Source organism: Rhinolophus ferrumequinum, chromosome 8, assembly GCF_004115265.2.
Source record: "Rhinolophus ferrumequinum isolate MPI-CBG mRhiFer1 chromosome 8, mRhiFer1_v1.p, whole genome shotgun sequence".
Classification (NCBI taxonomy): Eukaryota; Metazoa; Chordata; class Mammalia; order Chiroptera; family Rhinolophidae; genus Rhinolophus; species Rhinolophus ferrumequinum.
Window position 1 is genome coordinate 18,776,512 of NC_046291.1, and position 21,396 is coordinate 18,797,907.

Sequence of the window (21,396 nt, forward strand, 5' to 3'; positions counted from 1 at the left end):
CATTTCCAGTTTGGGGCGGTTCTGCATGGTTTAGATTTTAAAGTCAGTACAAGAGGTGAAATTGTTCATCCTTCCACCATACTCGCCTCGTCCTGGGTCCTCAGATACACCAAGCATACGTCTGTCTCAGGGCCTTGGCACTTTCTGCCCTCCCTGCTTAGAATGTTCTTCCTCCCCTTACCTGTGTGGGTAACTCCCTCACTTTATTCAGGTCTCTGGTCAAAGTCATTTTACCAGAAAGTTCTTCCCTCCTTCAAACAGCGTTCCTACTCCCTCACCCTGTGCCATGTTCACCCTGTACTCCTACAGAGCCCTGCATGTTATATGACGTGAAATATGTGCTTATTGTCTGCTTCCTCCCACAAGACTGAGAGCCAGCCCCGCCTTCATAAATTTAAACAGCTCAAATGTTAAGAATTTGTCGGTGAGTCGGGAGACAGCGATTGCGTCTCATTTCTGTGAACAGGAGAAGCAACAATTCATTCATTTAGCAAATGTTTATTGAGCATCTACTAAGTGCCAGGTCCTGTTCCAAGCACGAGATGCGTCACTGAGCCAAACAGATACAGATCCTGTCCTTGTGGGGCTTTTATTCTAGTTTGGGGCGGGTGGACAAAACAGTAAATATAAGAAGTAAATCAGAAGATATGTAAATGTGTAGAACAAAAAGGCAGAGCAGGGGCAGGGGAGCGTGCTTACGATTTTAAGTACATTAGTCAAGGTGGGCCTCATTGAGGACCTCATTCTTTTTGGTTTTCAATATTATATCAGTTTCAGGTGTACAACATAGTGTTTAGACATTTATGTAATTTATGTAGTGATCCCCTGATTTGTCTAGTGCCCACCTGGAGCTATACATAGGTGTTGCCACGTGGATGATTATATTCCCTATGCTGTACTTTTTACACCCCCGTGACTATTTTGTAACTACCAATTTGTACTTCTTAATCCCTTCACCTTTTTCACCCAGAGGAGCTGATGTTTAAACAAAGATTTGAAGGAAGGGAGGGAGTGAGGCATGTGGCTACCTGGGGGAAAACATCACAGGTAGAAGAATCAGCCAGTGTGAGGACCTGAAATGGGAGTGTCACTGGTGGGTTCAGCTGAGAGGCCAGAGTGGCTGGCGTGTTGCATGGGGTCTCACCTGGGGCCATGATAGGACTTTGGGAGTCAACTGGGAGCCCCTGGAAGGTTTTTGAGGGGTGACATGATCTAACACACATATCAAAAGGGTCACTTTGGCTGTTGTGTTAAGAATAGAATTGGTGGAGGTCATGGCAGAAAGAGGTAGATCAGTGGGAAAAAAAACTGTTGCAGGAATTCTCATGCGAGACACAGATGTCCTGGCTCTGGTGGTAGTGGCAGAGGTGGGTATTTTTTGAATGTAGAGCCCCTAGGGTTTTCCGATGGATTAGATATAGGGGATGAGCCAGCCAGTATGACTTGAAGGGGTTGGGCTTGAGCAATCTGAAGGGTGGGGTTCCCGTCCTGTCGTCCGAGTGGGGAGACTGCTCGTGGGAAGATCAGGTGCTTGGCTTCGACCGCCCTGACCTTGAGCTGTCTGTTACACATCCACGTGGAGGTGGGAAGAAGGCAGGTAGACGCAGGAGTCTGGGATTCCAGAGAGAGGTCTGAGGTGGGGATACAGGTACAGGTTTAGGAATCTTCCTCATGTGGATGGAATTGAAAGCCGGGAGATCAGATGTAGTGACCAGGAGTGAATGGAAGCAGAGACAAGACCTAGGACTGGGTCTAATCTTCCTGATGCCCAGCGGAAGAAATACGAATAATGCTTTCCCAGCCCACGTCACAGGGTTCCCGTCAGGACCATCCTCAAAAGCACTTAAAGTGACATATGCTGCATGATCACACAGGCTCTGTTTCAGCCATGGGAGGGGATGGCAGGAAGGGTGGGAGCACATCGGACAGCGGTGCCAGAAAGCGGTATCTGGTATCTTGCTTCTCGCAGGCTGAGGGTGGCCAGGCCACAGCTGCTGAAGGAAGCCGTGAGCCTCGGCGGCTGAGCTGAGAAAAGCTCCAGAATCCATGGGACAGTGTTTAAACTTGTGGTTAAATAATGGTAAACATTGGATTAACTAGGTAAGAGAAGGGAGCCACAGTGTCTGTCTTGGAAGCAATGAAGGAGGAAAGAAGGAAGGGAGGGAGGGAGGAAAAGGAGAGGGTAAGGATCTTAGATTCATCTAGTCCTTCACCAGGTTTCCATAGAGGGAAGAAGGGAAAGGGCTGGAAGCCAGGACCCCAGTCGGCAGGCTAGTTCCTAGTGGGGAATCAGAGGAAGTAGGCCTTAGGTGATGAGGGGGCGGCACCAAGCAGTCTTTTGAGGTGGTTTTTTTTTTTTTTTTTGCTTTGGTCGCTGTGTACTGGAGATTTTATCTCTTCACTGTTTCAGAGCGTCAGTCTTAAACCGGTGGTCACTGACACACAGCCTGTCTGTGGGGAGAGCAGTAAAGCCACCTGAGCCGATGGTGCCAGCAGCCAGCCTTGTGTGCAGGGTATTTGTGGGGCTTTCTCAAATCTTGTGCACACGTCCTTGTTGGCAGTGAGGACTCAGGGAAACTCTTGGAAGCAACTGTCATGTTGAGGAGCAGCCACCAGGCAGCGAGTCCAGGGGTGGGTCTACCTTCAGCTCTAACTACACTGAAGACAAGACTCCCCAGCAATTTGGTCTTGTGCCTCCAGGTGGGATGGGGGCGAGGGGGAGAGAGAGGAACCTGAGACCTGTCTCATCCTACCCTTTTGGGAGTGAAAAGCAGCTTGTGCTTCCAATGTAACTTCAGAGCCACCTCTCAAATGCCTGAGGATAATAAAATATTTATCATCAGCAGACGGTGGCCAGGGACAAAACAGCCTCTCTTACTTTCTTCAGTACCTTTTAGAAATCACTATATGGGGGAGGGAGAGAAAGTGAAGCTCCTGATTCCATACCCGTCCTCCCCTCCTTCTCTCCTTCTTGGGCGTCTCTGCCCGGACCTCAGGGCCTTTGCACTGAATTTGCTTCCTGTAGGCTCCAGAGTCCTCCACCGTCTCATGTGCACAGAGGGTCCCATGCTGCTTCTCCAATTTTTGCTTTAGGCTTTTCTTTGTTCTGGTCTCTCCACCCTAAGGGTTGAAAGTTTTAGAGCAAAGTGGATTGCTGCCTCGACTATGTGGTGGTGTAGGATTTAAGGAGCAGGGACATGGCGTGCCAGAGCACAGAACCCAGGATCTGGTGAGCCAGGTCGACTCTGCCAGGTCCTACGAGTGAGCTCCCACCCTCATTCACTTTCATCTTGACCGGGATTTTGATAAAATTATTAATTTAATGATTTATTTAGTGATAGGAACCCACTTTTCCAATGTCGCAGGTAAACCTGACTTGTAACTCGAATGAATAAGAAGACCTTGGCGGGAATGACGTCCAGGTTGAGGGAGGCAACAGAGCCGAGTGGAGGGGGCTGCATTGCAGAGATGAGCGGGCCAGTCCCGTGCTTGGGAGGAGGCAGGAGCTCCTGGCAAACAGCACCAGGGAAAGTCCTTGCTCACCCAGAGGCGGAAAGGCATGGTTCTCTTCCCTGTTTATACTGTGCCCTGGGTGTCAGTGACTAGGCAGAGTCTGAGGCTCATGGGATGCCAGGGGAACGCAGCCCCTAATTAGGGCAGGGCTAGATGTGGGAGAACAGGAGGCAGCACCTGTCTGGGGACCTGAGCTCTTCTGCACAGGCGGCTGGTGATCTCCTATGGAGCTTCATGCAAGTTTGTGGAGTCAGGAAGAGTGGCTAGTGTTTTCCATTGGCTGGAGTAGTGCATGTTCGTGTGTGTGTGTGTGTTTGTGTGTGTGTGTGTGTGAGAGAGAGAGAGAGAGAGAGAGAGAGAGAGAGAGAGAGAGAGAGAGAGAGAGAGAGAGAGAGAGAGAGTTTGGTTGTGAGAGGGTAGGGGGACTGCCCAGGGAGGCAGCGGTCATAATCTTCTCAAAACACACAAATGAGTGGTGGGTTATTAAACAAAAAGTGGCCAGATTATTCATGGTCAAATGTTATGACTGATGATTCAGGTAAATACGGGCTAATTTCTAAACCTCCTGCTTTAGGGGAATTTTTAAGAAGTGGTAACAATGAGTTATGTCTGGGAATTTCTTTAGCAGATTGGGGTCCCAGGGTAGTGGGCTGCATTCAACAAAATACTTCTAAAGTAACTACTCTGAGCCTGACCCTGCCGGGTGATGTGACGCATCAAGAAAATATTGGCCAGAATTCCTGCCTTAGAGGAACTTACCAATTTGTTGAAGAGACAAGACTTTCACGAGTGACACAGATTTGGGGAAAAACAAAAGACTGGCTTCAGGAAAGTACCGGGGTTTCGTTGCCTGAGAGGTGCATGTCTTGTGGTGGCAGCAGCCGTGGTCGCAGCTCCTGGTGAAAGCGGTGCCCCTGGGGCCTGGAGGAGAAGCCCCAGATGCATTTGCCAGTTTGTACAGGTTTGCTCTTCACACGTGTAGTCATTATCTGAGCCACTCCGTTGGTCGGTGCATCCCGTCACAGCATTTGGTTATCCAGTCTTATGGCACATGGCTGCTTGGTTGGAGACCCTCCATCAGGAACTTGGTGCTGTCTTACGACAGCTGGCTGCCTGACTTGGGAGAAGTCAAGCAACTGCAGAGTCTCGTCCTTCTCTGCAAAGCGGGACAGGGTCACCCATCCTTCCGACCACAGGTGGTTGTGTAACAGGAGGGATGGAATGTGGAAGCCCTCGTGAAAAGCCCTGCATTACGTAGTGGTGGTTTGTCATCGGCTGCAAAGTCTGTTTAGACAAAAAGAACTGGAATCATTGCCCTTCGTGTGATTGACGTCCATCCGCGTCTATTCCTCATTGTCCCAGCATTCTCTCTTCCTGGTTCTCACCTGCTCCCTCCGGATCCCTTCCACCCCTGCTCCTTCAGTCTAGCTCTTCCCCCGAACTCTTTGCTCACTTCCCCTCTGATCCCACAGCTTCCTCGGTGACAGAAATGCATGTGCATTTCTCCCAAGTCTGGGTCTGTGGCCCTTTCCTGGCTCCTGAGAGCTACATCCTGACCCCTCTCTGAACGTCCTGCAGGCTCACAGATGAGCTGTGGTTTCCAACGTGATGTCCCAGTTAAAGGCACCCCCTCACACGTCAGCTTTGCCGCCTTCCCTCGTGCCTAAGTGCTGCCCGTCACAGGGCTGCCGCGCCCCCTCTCAGATGCAGGTGGAATCGCCCTCTCATTTTCATTCCCACTTCTGTTAGCTTAGCCCACACCCTTGTTCACTTTCACCCAAACCAGTATTTCCAAATGTTCCGTGTTACATATGCATTTATTTAAATAGCAATAAAACTCCACCTTTCCTACGCCCCAAAGAAATGTTCCATGTAACTCTAACCAATAAGATGTAACTAGAACAGCTGTTCTTGTTGTGGTTGGTTTGTGGGCTCCTTTCCTTCTCTGCCCAGGGATCCTACCCATTTTCTGTCCCACTCCTCCCCTGCAGTGGCCCCTGGACCCCTGACACTGGGACCTCAAAGAGCATGGCGTCAAAACAACACCTACCTTCTTGTGGCCGCCTCCTAAGCATCCTCTTGTTCCTTCTTCTCGCAGTTATTTCTCTAAAATCTGGAGCTGACAAAGCACCAAATCCCCTTGGTAACTCGTCACAGTGTGTAGAATAAAGCCTGAACGCCAGCACGATCCTTGTCTCACCCCAAATCGCCGTTTCTTCTTCATGTCCCTGCATTTCCCTCCCTCCGTACACAGTGTGCTGTAGCCAGGCAGGATTACTTGGAACCCCCCACCCCTGAGGGCGCTTGAAGCCTCGATATGCGGCACCTGTGCTGTTCCCTCTGCCAGGAATACCTTTCCTCTTGCTTCTCTTCCTGGTGAAAATCTGTATATTCCTCAGGTCTGGGTTAGACGTTGTCACCTCCATGAAACCTTTCTTGAGCTTTCTTCTCATCACACACAATTTGTCACACCTTCTTCTCTGCTCCTATGACCTTCTGTTTATACTTTAAACATGTTTTTCACTTATCGCATTGCATTATAGTCACACTAAGGGCAGGGATAGTGTCTGTCATGCAGGGTGGCATGCGGGGTGTCCCGCTCCCCACATAAGAACGCAGGACATGGTGAGGCCAAAAAGGAACACCCACGGAGCCATGGATAGGGGAGTCATACCACTACAGTCTCGCTGGCAGCTGGGTTGGAGACACAGGAAGCCGGAGCCATACTATCTGCAACCCACCACTCACTTCTCTGCCAACCAACCAATCCCACTTGCTAGCTGCAATCCGCTCTTGCTAGCTCAGCCACCATTTCTTCGCTAGCCCCCATTTTCCTGCTAGCCTAGCCATGGCAGTTATATTAGTGGCCCATGGCTCACTGGTTACAGCTGACGGCCAACTAGCCACAGCTACTGGCCATCCAATCACAGTTGATGGCCATTTACTACCCGAATGAGCACCTTTCCACATGAGGGCGAGAGCCTGGAAACTGCACTCCTGGCTTTGTCCCCACAGTGTCCTATTTTATTTTCAAGTCCCCAAAGCACCCAGCCCAGCACCCAGTCTACAACAGGCATCCGTTCTATGTTTGTTACATCAACAACTGAATGAATGAATGAATGAATTTGACCTGCTCATTAAAGCCCGAAAGGGCAGGGCACTGAAGCATCATTTGCCTCACCTGTCGCTGGCTCATCATTCTTAAGAAGGACCAGGCCATGGGGCTCCGTTTCAGCTTTGGTGGTGTCAGGCCGCCTTGTGAGAACAGGGTGGTTCTGAAAACTGATGGATGAGCTGTGTCTGGTTCCCTGTAAGTTGCTCTTTTCCTTGTAGCTCTGATCCTCCTGTCACGTCCCAGACCCTACACTTCTGAACTGCAGTTGGAGAAATTTAAGGAGCACTGTTCAGCCTCCAGTCTCTCAGCCCTCTGCCCGATTCAGGTAGACCATGTCCAGTGCCCTTGGAGTCCTCCTGCTGACCTGGGTTCCAAGATCCCACCCCTTCTTTTCCCCAGTTTTCACGCGTGGGTCCACTGGTTGCCTCTCCCAAGTTTGAGTCCTTGACTGGTAGCCTGATCTGTAAACCATCGTCCAAGTGCCGGAGCCCCTCCCTTGCTAGGAGGGTTCCTGCTTTTGAACCCCTATTTGGAGACCGGGACTTTGCTTCCTGTCGCAAGATTTCCTTAGTGCCAACTTCTGAGTGTCTCATGTTTGTTTAAATCTTCACATTTACCTTCGACCCACGTGGCATTTACTGAGTCTCCTTTCCAGGTGCCGTCTGTTTATCTGGGCGTCTTCTGCCTGTCCTCATTTGCCATTCCTCGTGTCACACCTGCAGGTGTATTTGCCACCCCATGGCCACGGGGCATTCTAGTTGTCTAAGAGAATGGCATCGCTCACCATCCAGGTGCAAAGCCAGGGAGCTTCTATCTTCCTCACATTTTTGAATAGAGTACTTTTCTTCAGCTCCACACCATCTTTCTAATCCTGATACCGACCATGTGTCACCTGAGTTACCTCAGTTGCATCTTAATGAATCCCCAAATCCACTGGACTTCTCTCAGGCATTTGCCACACTTTAGCCAGAGAGATCTTTAAAGGAGTCATACTGTTCATGTCACATCACAGTCTTGCTTAAAACCCTTCCGTATCTTTCTTTGCTGTTAGGAGTGAAGACCACGTTTCTGAACAATGTTAGAAAACATGGCCTACAAAGCCATGTGGATCTGACCCCAGCTACCTCTCTAGCTTCTCTTTCACTCTCTGGCCAATGTCCCCTTTCTTCTAATGCATAGACACTTTGCTTCCTCCCACCCCAGGGCCTTTGAATGTGTTGTTTCCTTTGCCTGAAATTCTGTTCTTGTCTTTCCGTGTAAATCTCAAACACCCCTTCTTCACAATGCTACCATCAGCTCTCACGGCTACCCCATGAGCTCTCACGGCTCCCGGAACTCCCCCTTTGTAACACTTATCACCTTTTCTAATGATACAGTCGTGTGATAATTCATTGATGTGTTTCCCTCCCTGGACTCTGGTGAGGTCCAAGGACAGGGACCATGTCTGCGTTGCTCACAGTTTTATTGGGCCTTGTGATTAACATGGAGTTGGTGCTTCATACATATTATTAGATGAAGGGAATAGCCTCAGCGTGACCCTATTTGTCCGGTCCCACAGACGTTAACTAAGCTGTGTACACAAGCGTGTCTAGCTGTGACGCTGTGTCTCTCATCTCCATAAGTCCAAATATGGGTACTGCCTTAGAAAGGGAAACTCATAAAACCAACGTACAAAATGGGACAGCTGAAATTCTTACTCAACATCCCACATTATTCATTGGAGGTATTTAGATATGCATATTTATCAACTTTCTTGTTGTCAGGAATTCAGTAGATATTGCATACCATTGTACTCTGAATGTACTGTGCTTCCTTGAATTCAGAGCCAGTAAAAAGTTCATTTCTTCATGGTGATTGTTTTTGTCTTTTACTCACACGAGTGTTCTATTCCCCATTGAATTTCCTTTTTTGGGTTTAGCTGCCGGGGTACTGAGTGCTAAATTTCATGTTTAAGGTAGTAATAAAATTACCTCTGCCCAGGTGTCTGGTTACGTCTGTTCTCCGCTGTTTTTAAAGTGACTTTTTAATTGTCTGTTGTGGTTTGCTTAATTATTAAAGACAGTTCAGACCTTTTTGTTATATATATATGTGTGTATATATATATATATGTGTGTATATATATATATATATATACACACATATATATAATGTATTATATGACACATATTTTACTTACGTTACATATACATCATATATATATTATATAATATATAATTATATATATTCTAAAATGCTTATGCCCCCCCCCCTTTTTTATATCATAGTGACAGCAATCCATATTCTTCATTTGGAGCAACTCTGGCAAGGGATGATGAAAAGAATCTGTGGAGTGTGCCTCACGATGTGTCCCATACAGAGGCGGATGACGACAGAATCCTGTACAATTTGATAGTCGTTCGTAATCAGCAGGCCAAAGATTCAGAGGTAAGCACCTTTTGAGAGCTTGCTGTGTGCAGGTGCTAATGTCCAGTAAAAAACAGCAGTGACTGAGAAGACCAGCCTGAATTAAAGAAAAGAATGAAGGATGAGATGTTTGAATTGAAGGGCATGTATTTTAACAGTATATAGTGGCTAATTATAGCTGGTCTTGGTAGACCTGCTTGATAAACAGATAAGACTGATTTTTCATTATTACCTTAATGATCCAAATTTCAATAATACAGAAACAGCAAAGCGGTGCTGTGGAAGATCGTGAAAGTAGTTTACCATCTTAAATGGCTTAACCAGTCCCTCTCGAAGCTTTCCAGTTGTTTAGCAAGCCATGGTTAGAAGATTTAGACTGAAGGTTGGAGGGTACTTTGTATTATCACTAATTCTGAATTAGTGGAGCCTGAATTAGTTTTTTTCTTTTCTTCTGTTTATAGCTTCTTAAATTGTCCATATTGATCAGACAGCAGCATATCTGCCATATTCGAGATGATTTTTATGATAAGGCTTGAAACCACTCTTCTTGGACTCTTAATCCAAAGTTATTGGTGTTGGAATGCTAGAATATGAAAAGGAGAGGACTTAATAAGTAAAGAGAAAACAACGAAGGGGGTCATGTTTTATGTTCTCCTTTATTTCAAAGGTAGTACTATAGTACCACGTATATTACAATATAACATGAACTGTTGCTGAGTGTCCTTCCGTGCGTGTGGAGTGCTGATAGGGCCAGTTTCTGCTAGATAGCGCTCACAGGGTTTAACTCAGGGCCATAGCATCCCACTTGTGGCCTGCTCTGCACTACCCCTGGCGTCCCAAGTCCCCAGCACAATCCCCTCCTTAACTGGTAACACTTGAAGCACATCAGAAAGCCTGTTCCAGTCAGCAACAGCCACCCTGGCTGTCCTTCCTGAGCACATGGACAGGAATACATGACCTTGTTTTCCCTTTCGTTAAAGGGAAGAGCCAATCCTTCCCTACTGCACTGGGCTGACCAATTAGGGTTTCTGCTGGTGAGAACAGAACTACTTCTCTTTTTTTCCTCTTCTTTCTCCATTCTGCCTAAAGCAGTAACAGCAATAGGGCAATAATATATAGTACCTCTCTCTCTCTCTCTCTCTCTCTCTTTCTCTCTCTCTCTCTCTCTCTCTCTCTCTCTCTCTCTCTCTCCAGGGCCCCATGCAAATGTGAAAGGGGCTTGAAGGGGGTATTTGGAGCTGAGCCCTGCCGCTCTCTCTGGAGGAGCTCCAGCTTCTCTGCCATATTTGTCTTCACTTTTGAAAAGACTGTAGAGGAGGCAACATGAGCTACAAAGCACTCTGAATAGACACAGCTTCCAAAGTGGTCTGTTGTGTCATTTCTGTGCTATTCTTAGACCTGTGTTAAGGTTCATCCAGAAGCTTTTTTCCTTCTCCTTGCCTGAGAAATGAAATCAAGCTTACCTCTAACGGAACTCTGTAACCAATGTAGACAGTCAAATAAATAATAGATAGATGTCATGATAATAATACATTAAATAATTTTAAATATCTCTGTTCATGGTGCTTTCTTTTTTTAAGTATAAATAAACATATATGTATATATATATACATATACACACACACAGTATGTATGTGTTATATATAAGATATGTACATATTTTATATGTAATTGTATTATATTTATTAATATATGTAGTATAATATATATAATATATACATATGGTTAAAAAAGGTTTCTTATATTTCTTCCCCAAATGTGAAATGAATATAAAAGTGCATATTAATAGATCTATTCATTGTATACTGTTCTGCACCTAGCTTTCTTTCTACTTATGTTTTGGACAATTTTTCATTTCAACATGCTTAGATTTACCTTAGTATTTTTGGGGGCCGACTGTATTCTCTTGGGTGGATTTACCATCATTTAACCAGTCCCTATTGATGGTTAAGTTGATTCAAGATTTTTGCTATCAGAAGCAGTGCTGCAGTGGATATCTGTGTATACTTGTATGACTTTTATAGTTTTTTCAGGCTGGACCAAAGAGCATGTGCATTTAAGATGGAATTGTCACAGTGCTTCCTGAGAAGAACCGAGGAAAAGCACTTTGGGGTGCAGAACTGAGTGGCACTGGATGCTCATTCTGTGTTTAAGGGGAGCAGCTGCCAAGCTCCAGATAACTGTTTGCCATGCGGAGGATGTGGTTTAGGAAGTGCCAGAACTTTTGATTTTTAAGAGAAACTGAAAATCCAAATTTATATATAAAGTGTCCAGATTTTTAAATGATAACTCACATTAAAAAAATGTGTCAGCTCCACAAAATACGTTTATGGGCTACTGATCTATAAGGAACATTTGCAACTAGGATTGCTACTACTTACTGTTGTTATTTTGTCCAGTGTGATTGCAAAGTGAATTCACCATGAATTTAGAAGGTGCAAGTAGGAGGCTAGTGAGGGGTGTTTTAAATTTGAACCAGCTCCATATCTGCTAGTATTGCTTATTTTCTTTTCCATACAGGATGGAATTGGTACACATTTTAACACAACAGGATTTTAGTTTTGAAAGAAAAACAGAGTCTGCTTACTAAAGGAACAAGGAACCCACGATATTTTTGCAGGGTTCTGTTTAGAAGCTTAAGCAAGTTATGTTTTTTCGTTGAGTAGCAATAGCATGCAAGACCCAGGACCCACCATATTCAGAGTTCTCTGAAAAATGAAAAATAATTTCAAAACTGTGTGTGTACTACTTACATTTCCTTATTGAATCTGAAGCTGGTGGAGGAAGGGCTCCAAATAGTTAAGGCTAAATTTGCAGTGTTTTCACCGAATTGAAAAAAAAATCAGAAAAGAAGACATACAGGAGAGCGAATAATGAAGCAAAAGCACAAACTTAAAGGAACTTGCAGTGTCAGAAAATGTAAAGAGGAACATTATTTAAATCTAATAGAATTCACTTTTCATTTACACAAGCCTTTGGAAACTAGTGGAAAACAGACTTTTAGCAGAAGAAATCATGCATTTGCAGACCTCCAAGTAGTGGAAAAGTTATTACTCTTGTCTTTGAATGATGTAAAATACTTTATGTTTGACTAAGCAGTAGTAAATGACCTCAAAATCATGGCACTAAATCATTATCCTTACGTTCATTCTTATTAAACTAGTTGTATTTCACATAACACACCCTGTTCTAGGGAGCTTGATAATAGTTAATGAAATATCACTGCATCTTAGTTATTTATTTGTATCAATAATTTTAATCATACCTCCAAGATCTTTTTTCCCCCCTTCTTCCGCCTCCCCCCACCACTCTGGTTCAAGCCGTTGTTTCTCAGTCTAGTTGTGTAGGTCACAGCTCCCTGACCCACGCTGGTATTATGAGCCTTGCGCTCCCCCCGTCTGAGGCAGTCGGTCACCAGCATCGGTTGGCCGCTCACAGCAGCTCACGGCAGCTCTCACCTGCTGCCGGCCACTCCTGCTGGCCACTGGCCGCTCATAGCAGCGTTCGGTAGCCCACAGCAGCACAGCAGCCCGTGACAGCACACAGCAGCCCTGCGGCAGCCCGCGTTGACCTTGGCATTAGGACTATGGTGCTCCAACCCCCTGAGCCACCGGGCTGGCCCATCCTCCAAGATCTTAACAATAATGAAAATAGTGCCAGGCACTGTTCGATCACTTTACATGTATTTACTACGTCTTCTTCATAACTCAGTGCGATGGGTACTATTATTATTCCTATTTGAAGCTATGTGTCTAGGCCACACAGTTGAAAATGTAGAGTCAGGATTTGAATCTGGGCTTTGTGAATCCAGAGACATAATATATAATGAGCAGCATGTATGAAATTATGAAGGAGGAACAGATACTGTCTGTGATTCAGTGTAGATTTCAAAATGCATGAGCCTATCTGTCCAAAGCCTATTTTTGTGACTTGTTGGTGCCAGTCATAGGAAAGGCATTCTCACCTCAGGGTAACGAGAGCTATGTTTGCTTGAGGATCGTGTTTCAGGAAGTGTTCCTGATTGGAACGTAATACACCTTTCCCAAGTTATGCTTTTCCATGGTGATTGCAGCTGATTGTGACTCCTACCCCAGGCTTCTGTTTTATTCGCCAAGATGTTTCATCTTGCTCCTTTTCCATCCCTTCTTTACTTTGTTTAATGTTCTCTGGCCTATGTTATTTGGTGTCCCTTCTTGATGGTTCACTAATAGTTCCTTTAGGAGCCTGTACATGCATGATATCAACATTTTTACTCTGGTGAAAAATTACATTTTTGGTTAAGAAAATAAATGTTAAAAAATCATTCTCATAAACACATGTAAGCACCATTTTGGTTCAGAATGGGTGATGTTTATTTGGCATAGCAGGGATAGCAATTCTGTGTTTACTTTTAAAATTATTAAATCATTACATGCTCAGCAATGTATGTACTTCTCATGATGAGTGCCTGCCTCCCTGTCACTGAGCAATGTGACGTGAATACCACATGCTTGTGTGGCTGGAGTGAGCCTGTGAAACCATACTCTGCTGAACCCTGGGGAACAGCCAAGTGTTACTGTTTTTTAAAACTACAGAGGCAAAAACATAGACTGTTCCTGTTCTACAGTTTGCTTTTCTGAGCGTCAGGACTCCCTGCTTGCGGAGTGTCGCTGAGCATTATAAACAGTTCCTATAAAAAGTTTAAAATAGCAAGAGACCTTCCCAGGGGTTGTTTGCAGTGTCTGGATTATACACTTAGCCTGTCATATACCTAGTACTGCCAGAAGGGGTAAAACAACCGACTGCAATGTTCGGTTGGAGGAAGTGATGAAGCGGGAGAGAGGGTTGAATTGATCCTGTACCAGCCACATAATTCCGAAGCACTTGGAGACAAGAGGTTCCCATTTGGCTCTGCATTACCCTGTTGTTGGTTTCCACGCCCTGGACGGGGCCTGCTCTGGTGGGGCCTACTGGTTTCTCTACAAGGGAGCGAACACTGGCTCCCACAGGAGATAGGACTGCATGTTTTACAAGTATGAAGGAGCAAAATAACAGTGGAAAAGTGAAGCAGTTCTCTAGATAATTCTGGGTCCCTCCCGAGGCCTTTTTCTCTGGGGTCCAGATGATCTGGACTGTTGAATGCAGCTATTCTTTATTTTACTTTGCTAATGACTGTTTGGGTTAGAGGGGGCGAGAATAAAAACACTTACTTATTAGGATCTGAGAATCAAGTGATCTTATCCTCTGTTTTAGGTAGCAATATTTATTATTAGGCTATGTGGTAAGCAGCGTGCTGCATGTTCTCAGACAAATAGTGAATCCTCACAGTGACCCTATGAAGGAGGCATTTTTGACATATAACAGTAGAGGCTTTCAGGCGTCTGTACAAGGTGTTGTAAGAAATGAGTGGGAGATGGGGATCGTAGTTCGGTCTGTATGACTCGGAAGCCTGTATGACTGGAAACACTGCCCCGATCTCTCTAGTGAGCTTAGAAAAAGCCTCAGTGGAATCTTTTTGGTCAAAGAGAAAGTGACGAAATGGATGCTGACTTTCTGCCTCAAGTGGACACTCTGGTCTGTGGATTTGTCGACGGTTACTCCTGTGCCAGCTGAATCACAGAGTGGCTTTGGTGTTTGTTTCACGTCAATCTGTGTTGGGCACTGCACGCAATGTGCTTCAGACGCTGTTGCGCTAGGAATTTTTGACATCTCAAGCACTGCTCTGGGTATGAGAATCCATTGTGCCACCCCAGACAACATTCTGGATATTGGTAATAAAGTAATCAGTGTTTCTTACTATGTAGGTGGCACATCAGAGCTCCATCTATGTAAATCGAGTTGAGGCAATAAATATTGGAAAACTTGATGTAGGCTGGGGGAAATCATTAGACGTGCACGCAGTAAGACGTGAGGTGGCGAAAAACATGGGCTTTGGGATTAGACAGATTTGGGGATGAGAGTCATACCGCTGCCATGTTCTAGCTGATGACACTGAATAGTTATTTCACCTTAGGACTGTCATACCATTTATTGTTCAGTTTGTGACACACCCACAAGGTCTTAACTAAGAGGAAAGGGGAGAGCTAATACCAGGTGTGCCAGGCCAAAGGTATAAATTGGGACTGCCCTAGACAAGCTGGGACGTGTGATCACCTTTCTGTTTTTAAGTCATGGTACAATATGTATAACATAAATGCTGCCATTTTAACCATTTTTAAGTGTCCGTTTAGTGGCATTAAGTACAGTCCCATTGTTGGGCAGCAGTGACCGCCACCCATCTCCAGGACCTTTCCATCTGCCCAAAATAAAACTTACCCATTAAACAACTTCCCATTACCCCTGCCCCCAGCCCATGGCAGCCACCATTTCTTCTTATGAATTTGACTAATGTAGGTACTTCCTATTAGTGGAATCATACAATTTTATCTTTTTGTGACTGGCTTACTTCACTTAGCATAACATCCTCCGACCTCATCCATGTGGTAGCAGGTGTCAGAATGTCCTTCCCTTTTAAAGCCGAATAATATTCCATTGTGTGTATAAATGGCATATCTTGTATGCATTCATCCATCGATGGACTTGGGTGGCTTTCCCCTTTGGGCTCATGTAAGTAATAGTGCGATGAAGATAGGTGTACAAAAGTTTGTTTGAGTCTGCTTTCAACCCTTTTGAGTATATATTCAGGAGTGGAATTGCTGGATCATATAGTAATTCTATGTTTAATTTTTTGTGGAACCTCCATACCGTTTTCCACAGTGGCTGCACCATTTTACATTCCCACCAACCATGCGCAGGGTTCCAATTTCTCCACATCCTCACCAACACTTGTTATTAAGATCATCTTTCTTAACCTCCAAATTGGTCAGTAAAACAGCGATGGCTCCAAATTGATCAATTTTCACATCTACGTAAAGTCCATATAATTGGGACTGTGGGCCAGTCACCACCATTGAATCACCACCAGCACTAGGGACGTAAACCTGGGAGAGGCTGATGTCTGGCAAAGCCTCCCTCTGAGCTGCTTGGCCATGGAAGGGAAATGGAGAGGACAGAAAACTGGGCTTTTTGTACCTGGATTCTACTCTTTTTCTGGGCATCCATATACTAGAGTAAAATGGCCAGGCCTCTACCTTTTACTGTTCTTTAGGCTCTGTCCTCATTGGCCCCAGAAAAATACATGAAAACCAGTAGATAATGTACCTTGAGAGTACTGATGGGTCAGTGAAATAGAGAGGATGGAGAACAAGTTGGGGTCCTCTAGGGAAATGCAGTGCCTGTGGGAGAAGGGCAGAAAGCCGGCCAACTTTCTCCGTATCTAGAACGTCACTGTCAACAAATTGCTGCACCTCAGAGCTTCCTGAGTTTTTGTGCTTGTGATGGTAGAAATTTCCAGAAGGAAGGTACATATTTATTGGCAGGCATGGGTGCAGGATAATTTGCTGATAGGAATGGTATCTTTCCATTCATTTTTTTTAGAACTTGCACAGTTCAGCTGGGCCTGAGAAGAAACTGAAACCGTAAAGCTGCTTCAAACGTTGTAATTTTTAAAAATTACAGTGTAATGCTTACAAATTTGAAACACTGTGGATTGATATCAAGTTAAGCCTCCAGTAACCTACCTCAGTGTTGGCTTTGGTTGTTCCTAGAACAGGTGAGATCATCAGAGATGCCTGCCTGCCATACAGTTACGTTGCCTCCTACATGCAGTACCTGGCTTCTCACAGTAGTCTGTTGATGTAGGTGAACTATTTGTTAACGAGAAACACACACACACACACACACACACACACACACGCACACACACACACACACGCACACAAAGAGGTTAAGTGACTTTATAGAGTTCAAATAGAAATGGGCTTCTGACTCAGGGTTCAATGCACTTGACTATGGAGTGGAGATGGAGAGCCACAGGGTCTGAGGATTTAGGCCAGACAGCTGAATGATTTTCTTTGTCCTTTATTTTAAATGTGAATCGTAACAATCAGGTGGTAAAATAAGCTTTTAGGCATAGAACTTCATAGAAAAGATGTCCAGCTTATTTCTCTCTTAAGTAAACTTCAATGTGTAATTGTTTTTCCAAAGGTATCTAGGTTATTCAAATATATTCTTATCTATTTGAGGCTTTGTTATAACAAAAGTTCAGATTCTGCCAGATGTGTGTGTTAATTGGTGCATTTTATTAGTAACTGATATGTCTAATGTTAAGTCAGGTAGGTTTGATTTGGAATTAAGGTGTTGTCAGTTCTTCGAACACCCAAAAGGCTAATATTTTTTAGTCTTGATGTTAATTTAGTGTCAACAATGTAGGAAATTCTTTATTGTTTTTCCTAGGTACCCCACCTCTCCACTCATATGAGAACTAAATGGTTTCTATTGCCATTAAGTTAGAAGTTCTACTTTCACCATAGTAAGGACCCACTTCTAGTTTCACAGATATTCTTAGGTCAACATGATGGGTGTGTCCCCGAAGGAGGCTCGTTGGTTGTTCATGCAAAGCTCACAGACTCCCAATACCATGGGTGGTGTCACTTCTGCCCAAGATCTGGTGATCAGCTATGCTCATCTCTGAACTTGATTTTCTCAGGGGACCTAGAGCTATTTGAACTTGGGAGGTATATTAGGATTCTCAGAGAAACAGAACTAACAGGATCTATCTATCATCTATCTATCTATCAATCTACCTATCTATCTGTCTATCAATCATCTATCAAGAGATATTTATTTTCAGGAATTGGCTCACACAATGGTGGTTGCTTGGTGAATCTAAAATCTGATGGAGGAGGCCGGCAGGCTGGAGAGTCAGGAAAGAATTGCTGTTCAAGTCCAAAGGCAGGGTGCTGGCATAATTCCTTCTTGCTCAGAGGTCAGTCTTTGTTCCACGAAAGCCTTCAAGTGACTAATTAATGTCCAGCCACATTATGGAGGGTGATCTGCTTTACATGGAGTGTACCAATTTAAACATGAACCTCATTCACAAACACCTTCACAGAAACATCCGGAATAATGTTTGACTAAATATCTGGGCACTGTGGCCCAGCCAAGTTGACACATAACATTAACCATCATAGGGAATTTTACTGACACTAAGCAAATTCACAAGAGACTGCCATATAAACCCAAATGCATGTAACCACCTGGTGGGCCACACACTGGGTGGGTCAGTGATGTCTCTCCCCTATGCTAGAATCTGTAAGGGAAGCCAGTGACCAGACTAGAAGGTGGCTGGCTTGGTGGAAAGGAATCAGACGAGAACGATGGCAGCGGACATTTATGGAACACTTACTGTATACCAGGTGCTGCTCTAAGTATTTTACATCTATTATGCTACTGCCATTATCTTCCAGATGTGATCACCTGGTGCTTTCATCTCCAGTATCAAGTTTTTCCTGTCATTTGGTTAGGACACCCTGCCCCTTGATGGTGGTATATAGAGATTTCTGAACATCATCCCTGGGTGAACAGTAGTCTTGGACAGGGATTTGGGAGGGCAGGCGGCAGATTGTGTAGTCAGGGGAAATCCAGAATAATGTAACAGTGGGTAAATCTGGGGCTGAGAGCAACAGAGGTGTTTCAGATAAAGACTCAGATTAATGAAGAGGCTAGGCAGACACCCAAACAGAGACAGCAGATTAAGAATGGAAGATAGGGATTTCTAGACACTGCAGTCAGAGTGAAACACACAGATTATTGTAAATAGAACTTAATGCATTGCCAAGACTCAGCAAGTCCTGCTATCTCATCATCTCCCATGAGACCTCTTGACAGTATTTTCCCAATCAAATAATGATGTCATCTCTGTGCCCATAGATAGCTACACGTCTCCAATTGAAGGTTCCTTCATTTCCTTGATTTATAATTTAATATATAAAGCGGGACCAAGGGCACAGAAACCGACAAGGCAATTGAGTTTTGAGGAATCTCTGCCTGAAGGGACTGTGCCAGCATTCAGTAAAGATCTGCATTTTTCTCTTGCCTGAGACACAAGTGAGCCCACGGGAAGTGGTTGCCCCAGAATCGTATCCCTTGTGATCAAAATAGCTCTTGTGCTTCCTCAAAAGTCATTTTAGCTCCATTCACCAGTTTGAAATTCTTTTAAAGGTGGAGTAGTAGCCTAAGTATGGAATCTAAATGAAATCAACTCACCCGACAGCTTTGCTGTTGGCAGTCCAACCTATGGATATTCGCACAAAGATATGTTATTGTTTTGGAAAGTTAAAATCTGGAAATAAAAATATCCAATGAACGCACTGGTTAAATATATCATAAATAGCTATACTAATGGATGCTATACAACTTAAAAAATAATGAGGTAGCATTTATAGGTACTGACTTGGAAAGATAGTTATGATCTGTTGCTAAGTGGGTATATATAATCTCCCACTTGTGTAAAAGAAATCCCAGTTGTATAAAAGCATATGTATGCTAATATATAGCTGTAACATTTTTGGAAGGTTACCTATGAGCTTGTTAGCTGTGGTGACTGCTGGGAGGTTAGAAGAGAGTGAGTGAGAGGGTGGAGAGAGGGAGGTTTTTCTTTCCTTTCACTTTTATGGTCTTTTGTTTGAAATCAATTTTAGATCATATGCATGTATTACTTCATATACATATACTGCATACAAAATAAAATTCTCTCCCTGTTATTTCGTAGCACACTCTGTTGGGGGCGGTTTCTCTGAGTCTTTCTAAAAGGTTCCACTTTGTTTCACTGTGCATTTGCTGGAGAGGGGTGGGGCAGAGAGTGAATGAGAGTTTAGGAGGAGTTGGAGCAAGCTTTGAGGAATCCTGCCAAAATGGACTAATGCAGAATGTGAGTGAAGCAGTCAGCTGGTATTTATCTTTTCAAAGTTGTAAGAGTCTTCTGATAAATCAGGCTCTTTCTCTGGAGCCCGCTTCCCCTCCGACTGCCTGTGAATTCATATGGTAATGAACAGAGCTGTGTTTGTTTGCTTTTTCACCTCCCCCATCCTCTCAACCGTTCCTGTCCCGCCCCTTCCTTTGGTTGGTCTTGCTCATCTTGGAATAATGGCAAATGGCTCTTAATTGCACAAGGCCCCTGAGAGCCCTGGATGCTGGTGTCCTGGGACTTCATGGAGCAGATGTGTTCAGCTGGGGCATCTTAGGAAGGCTGATGAGGCGTGGTCCATAAGAACAGCTTAGCTTGCTTTCTGGTTCTGATTGAACACCTGGGGGAAATGGTAGTACCCACTCCGTTCTGAGGGGGGGCCCAGACCTGCTGCCTCTCAGACTTAAAATCCCCAAAGTATTCTGGAAAGAAGGACACTGTAGTTTTCTTGTTATGAAAGCACCTCTCGATTCGGATGCCTTGTCCCCAGCTACCTGTTTATACATGATTGTTAACACGTGAGCATGTTATTTACAGTGCAGGAGTCAGCTGTGCCGTTTGATGGTTTTGCAATCCAAGTGGCAGGCCACATGGCTCATGAATACAGACTGGGTACGCCCCTTAGACATACTTGTCGTGTTTAACTACAGTTTAGGAGATGTAAAGTCACACCCAGCCCCTTTACCACGTTGCTGCGGCCTTAGTTATTTAAGCACTTAACTTGGAGCGAATTTCAACAGACCTGAGTCAAAATTCACCCATTAATTTTGCTGGTTGTCAGTCCTGGCTGTGGAATCACGTTTTTCAACCAAGAACCAGAAGATCCAGGCACTCCTGCTGGTTAACCAGGCCCAGAGATTGGGCAAGTCATGAGAGAGGAGCAGAGCAGGAGTTGGCCTCTTGTAGCGCAGCCAAAATATTTTTTCTTCAGTTGTACATCCGCGTGCACTTCAGTTTGAGCTTACTTTTTAAATTTTCACTTTTTTTTTTTTTTTTTGCCAGCCTTGGTGAGTTTACAATCAAATACAAGTGGTGACAAAAGAAAGTTTTGCAATCAAATACAAGTGGTGGCAATAAAAGCCACTGCAGTTAATTTTCTGGTTAAACATAGGACATGATTCGGGGCTTGGGACCTTCTATCCATTTCCCCGTCTCTTTCCCAGTAATCACTTAAAATTTGGGGGACTCTGAGAAAAGCTAGACGTGGGAATGGCAACAGCCTGTAAGAAGAGAGAGAGACCGTCAGACCAGCCAGGACTGGCCAGGGTGTCTGTTTTTTCAGGCCAATCTTGGCAATCTGCAAGAATAAGTTTAACAATACTCTCCGTCGTCTAATACTGCATATACTGTTATCTGTCGCAAGTCAGTGAGGTTCCCGTATTTGTTCTAATGGGGAATAACGACAGGACATATTCTTGTCATTACCCCTTTGCATCTCCAGGCAGAAGTCTGGAGGGAATGGGTGGTGTGCTGGGATGAAGTGGACTGTGGAGTAGGACTGAGCTACGCAGGGATGTGCTCTGACCAGCAGGACGGGCAG

The 21,396-nt window shown here is 44.6% G+C and overlaps 1 protein-coding gene across 1 annotated transcript in view; it reads left to right on the forward strand.

Annotated features, from left to right (window-relative positions):
- Positions 1–21,396, forward strand: part of MREG (melanoregulin) — a 57,967-nt gene that overhangs the window by 9,701 nt on the left and 26,870 nt on the right. Inside the window, exon 2 of the mRNA XM_033113026.1 lies at positions 8,893–9,052. Within this exon, the coding sequence (XP_032968917.1) occupies positions 8,893–9,052 (160 nt within the window). The remainder of the gene's footprint in view (positions 1–8,892; positions 9,053–21,396) is intronic.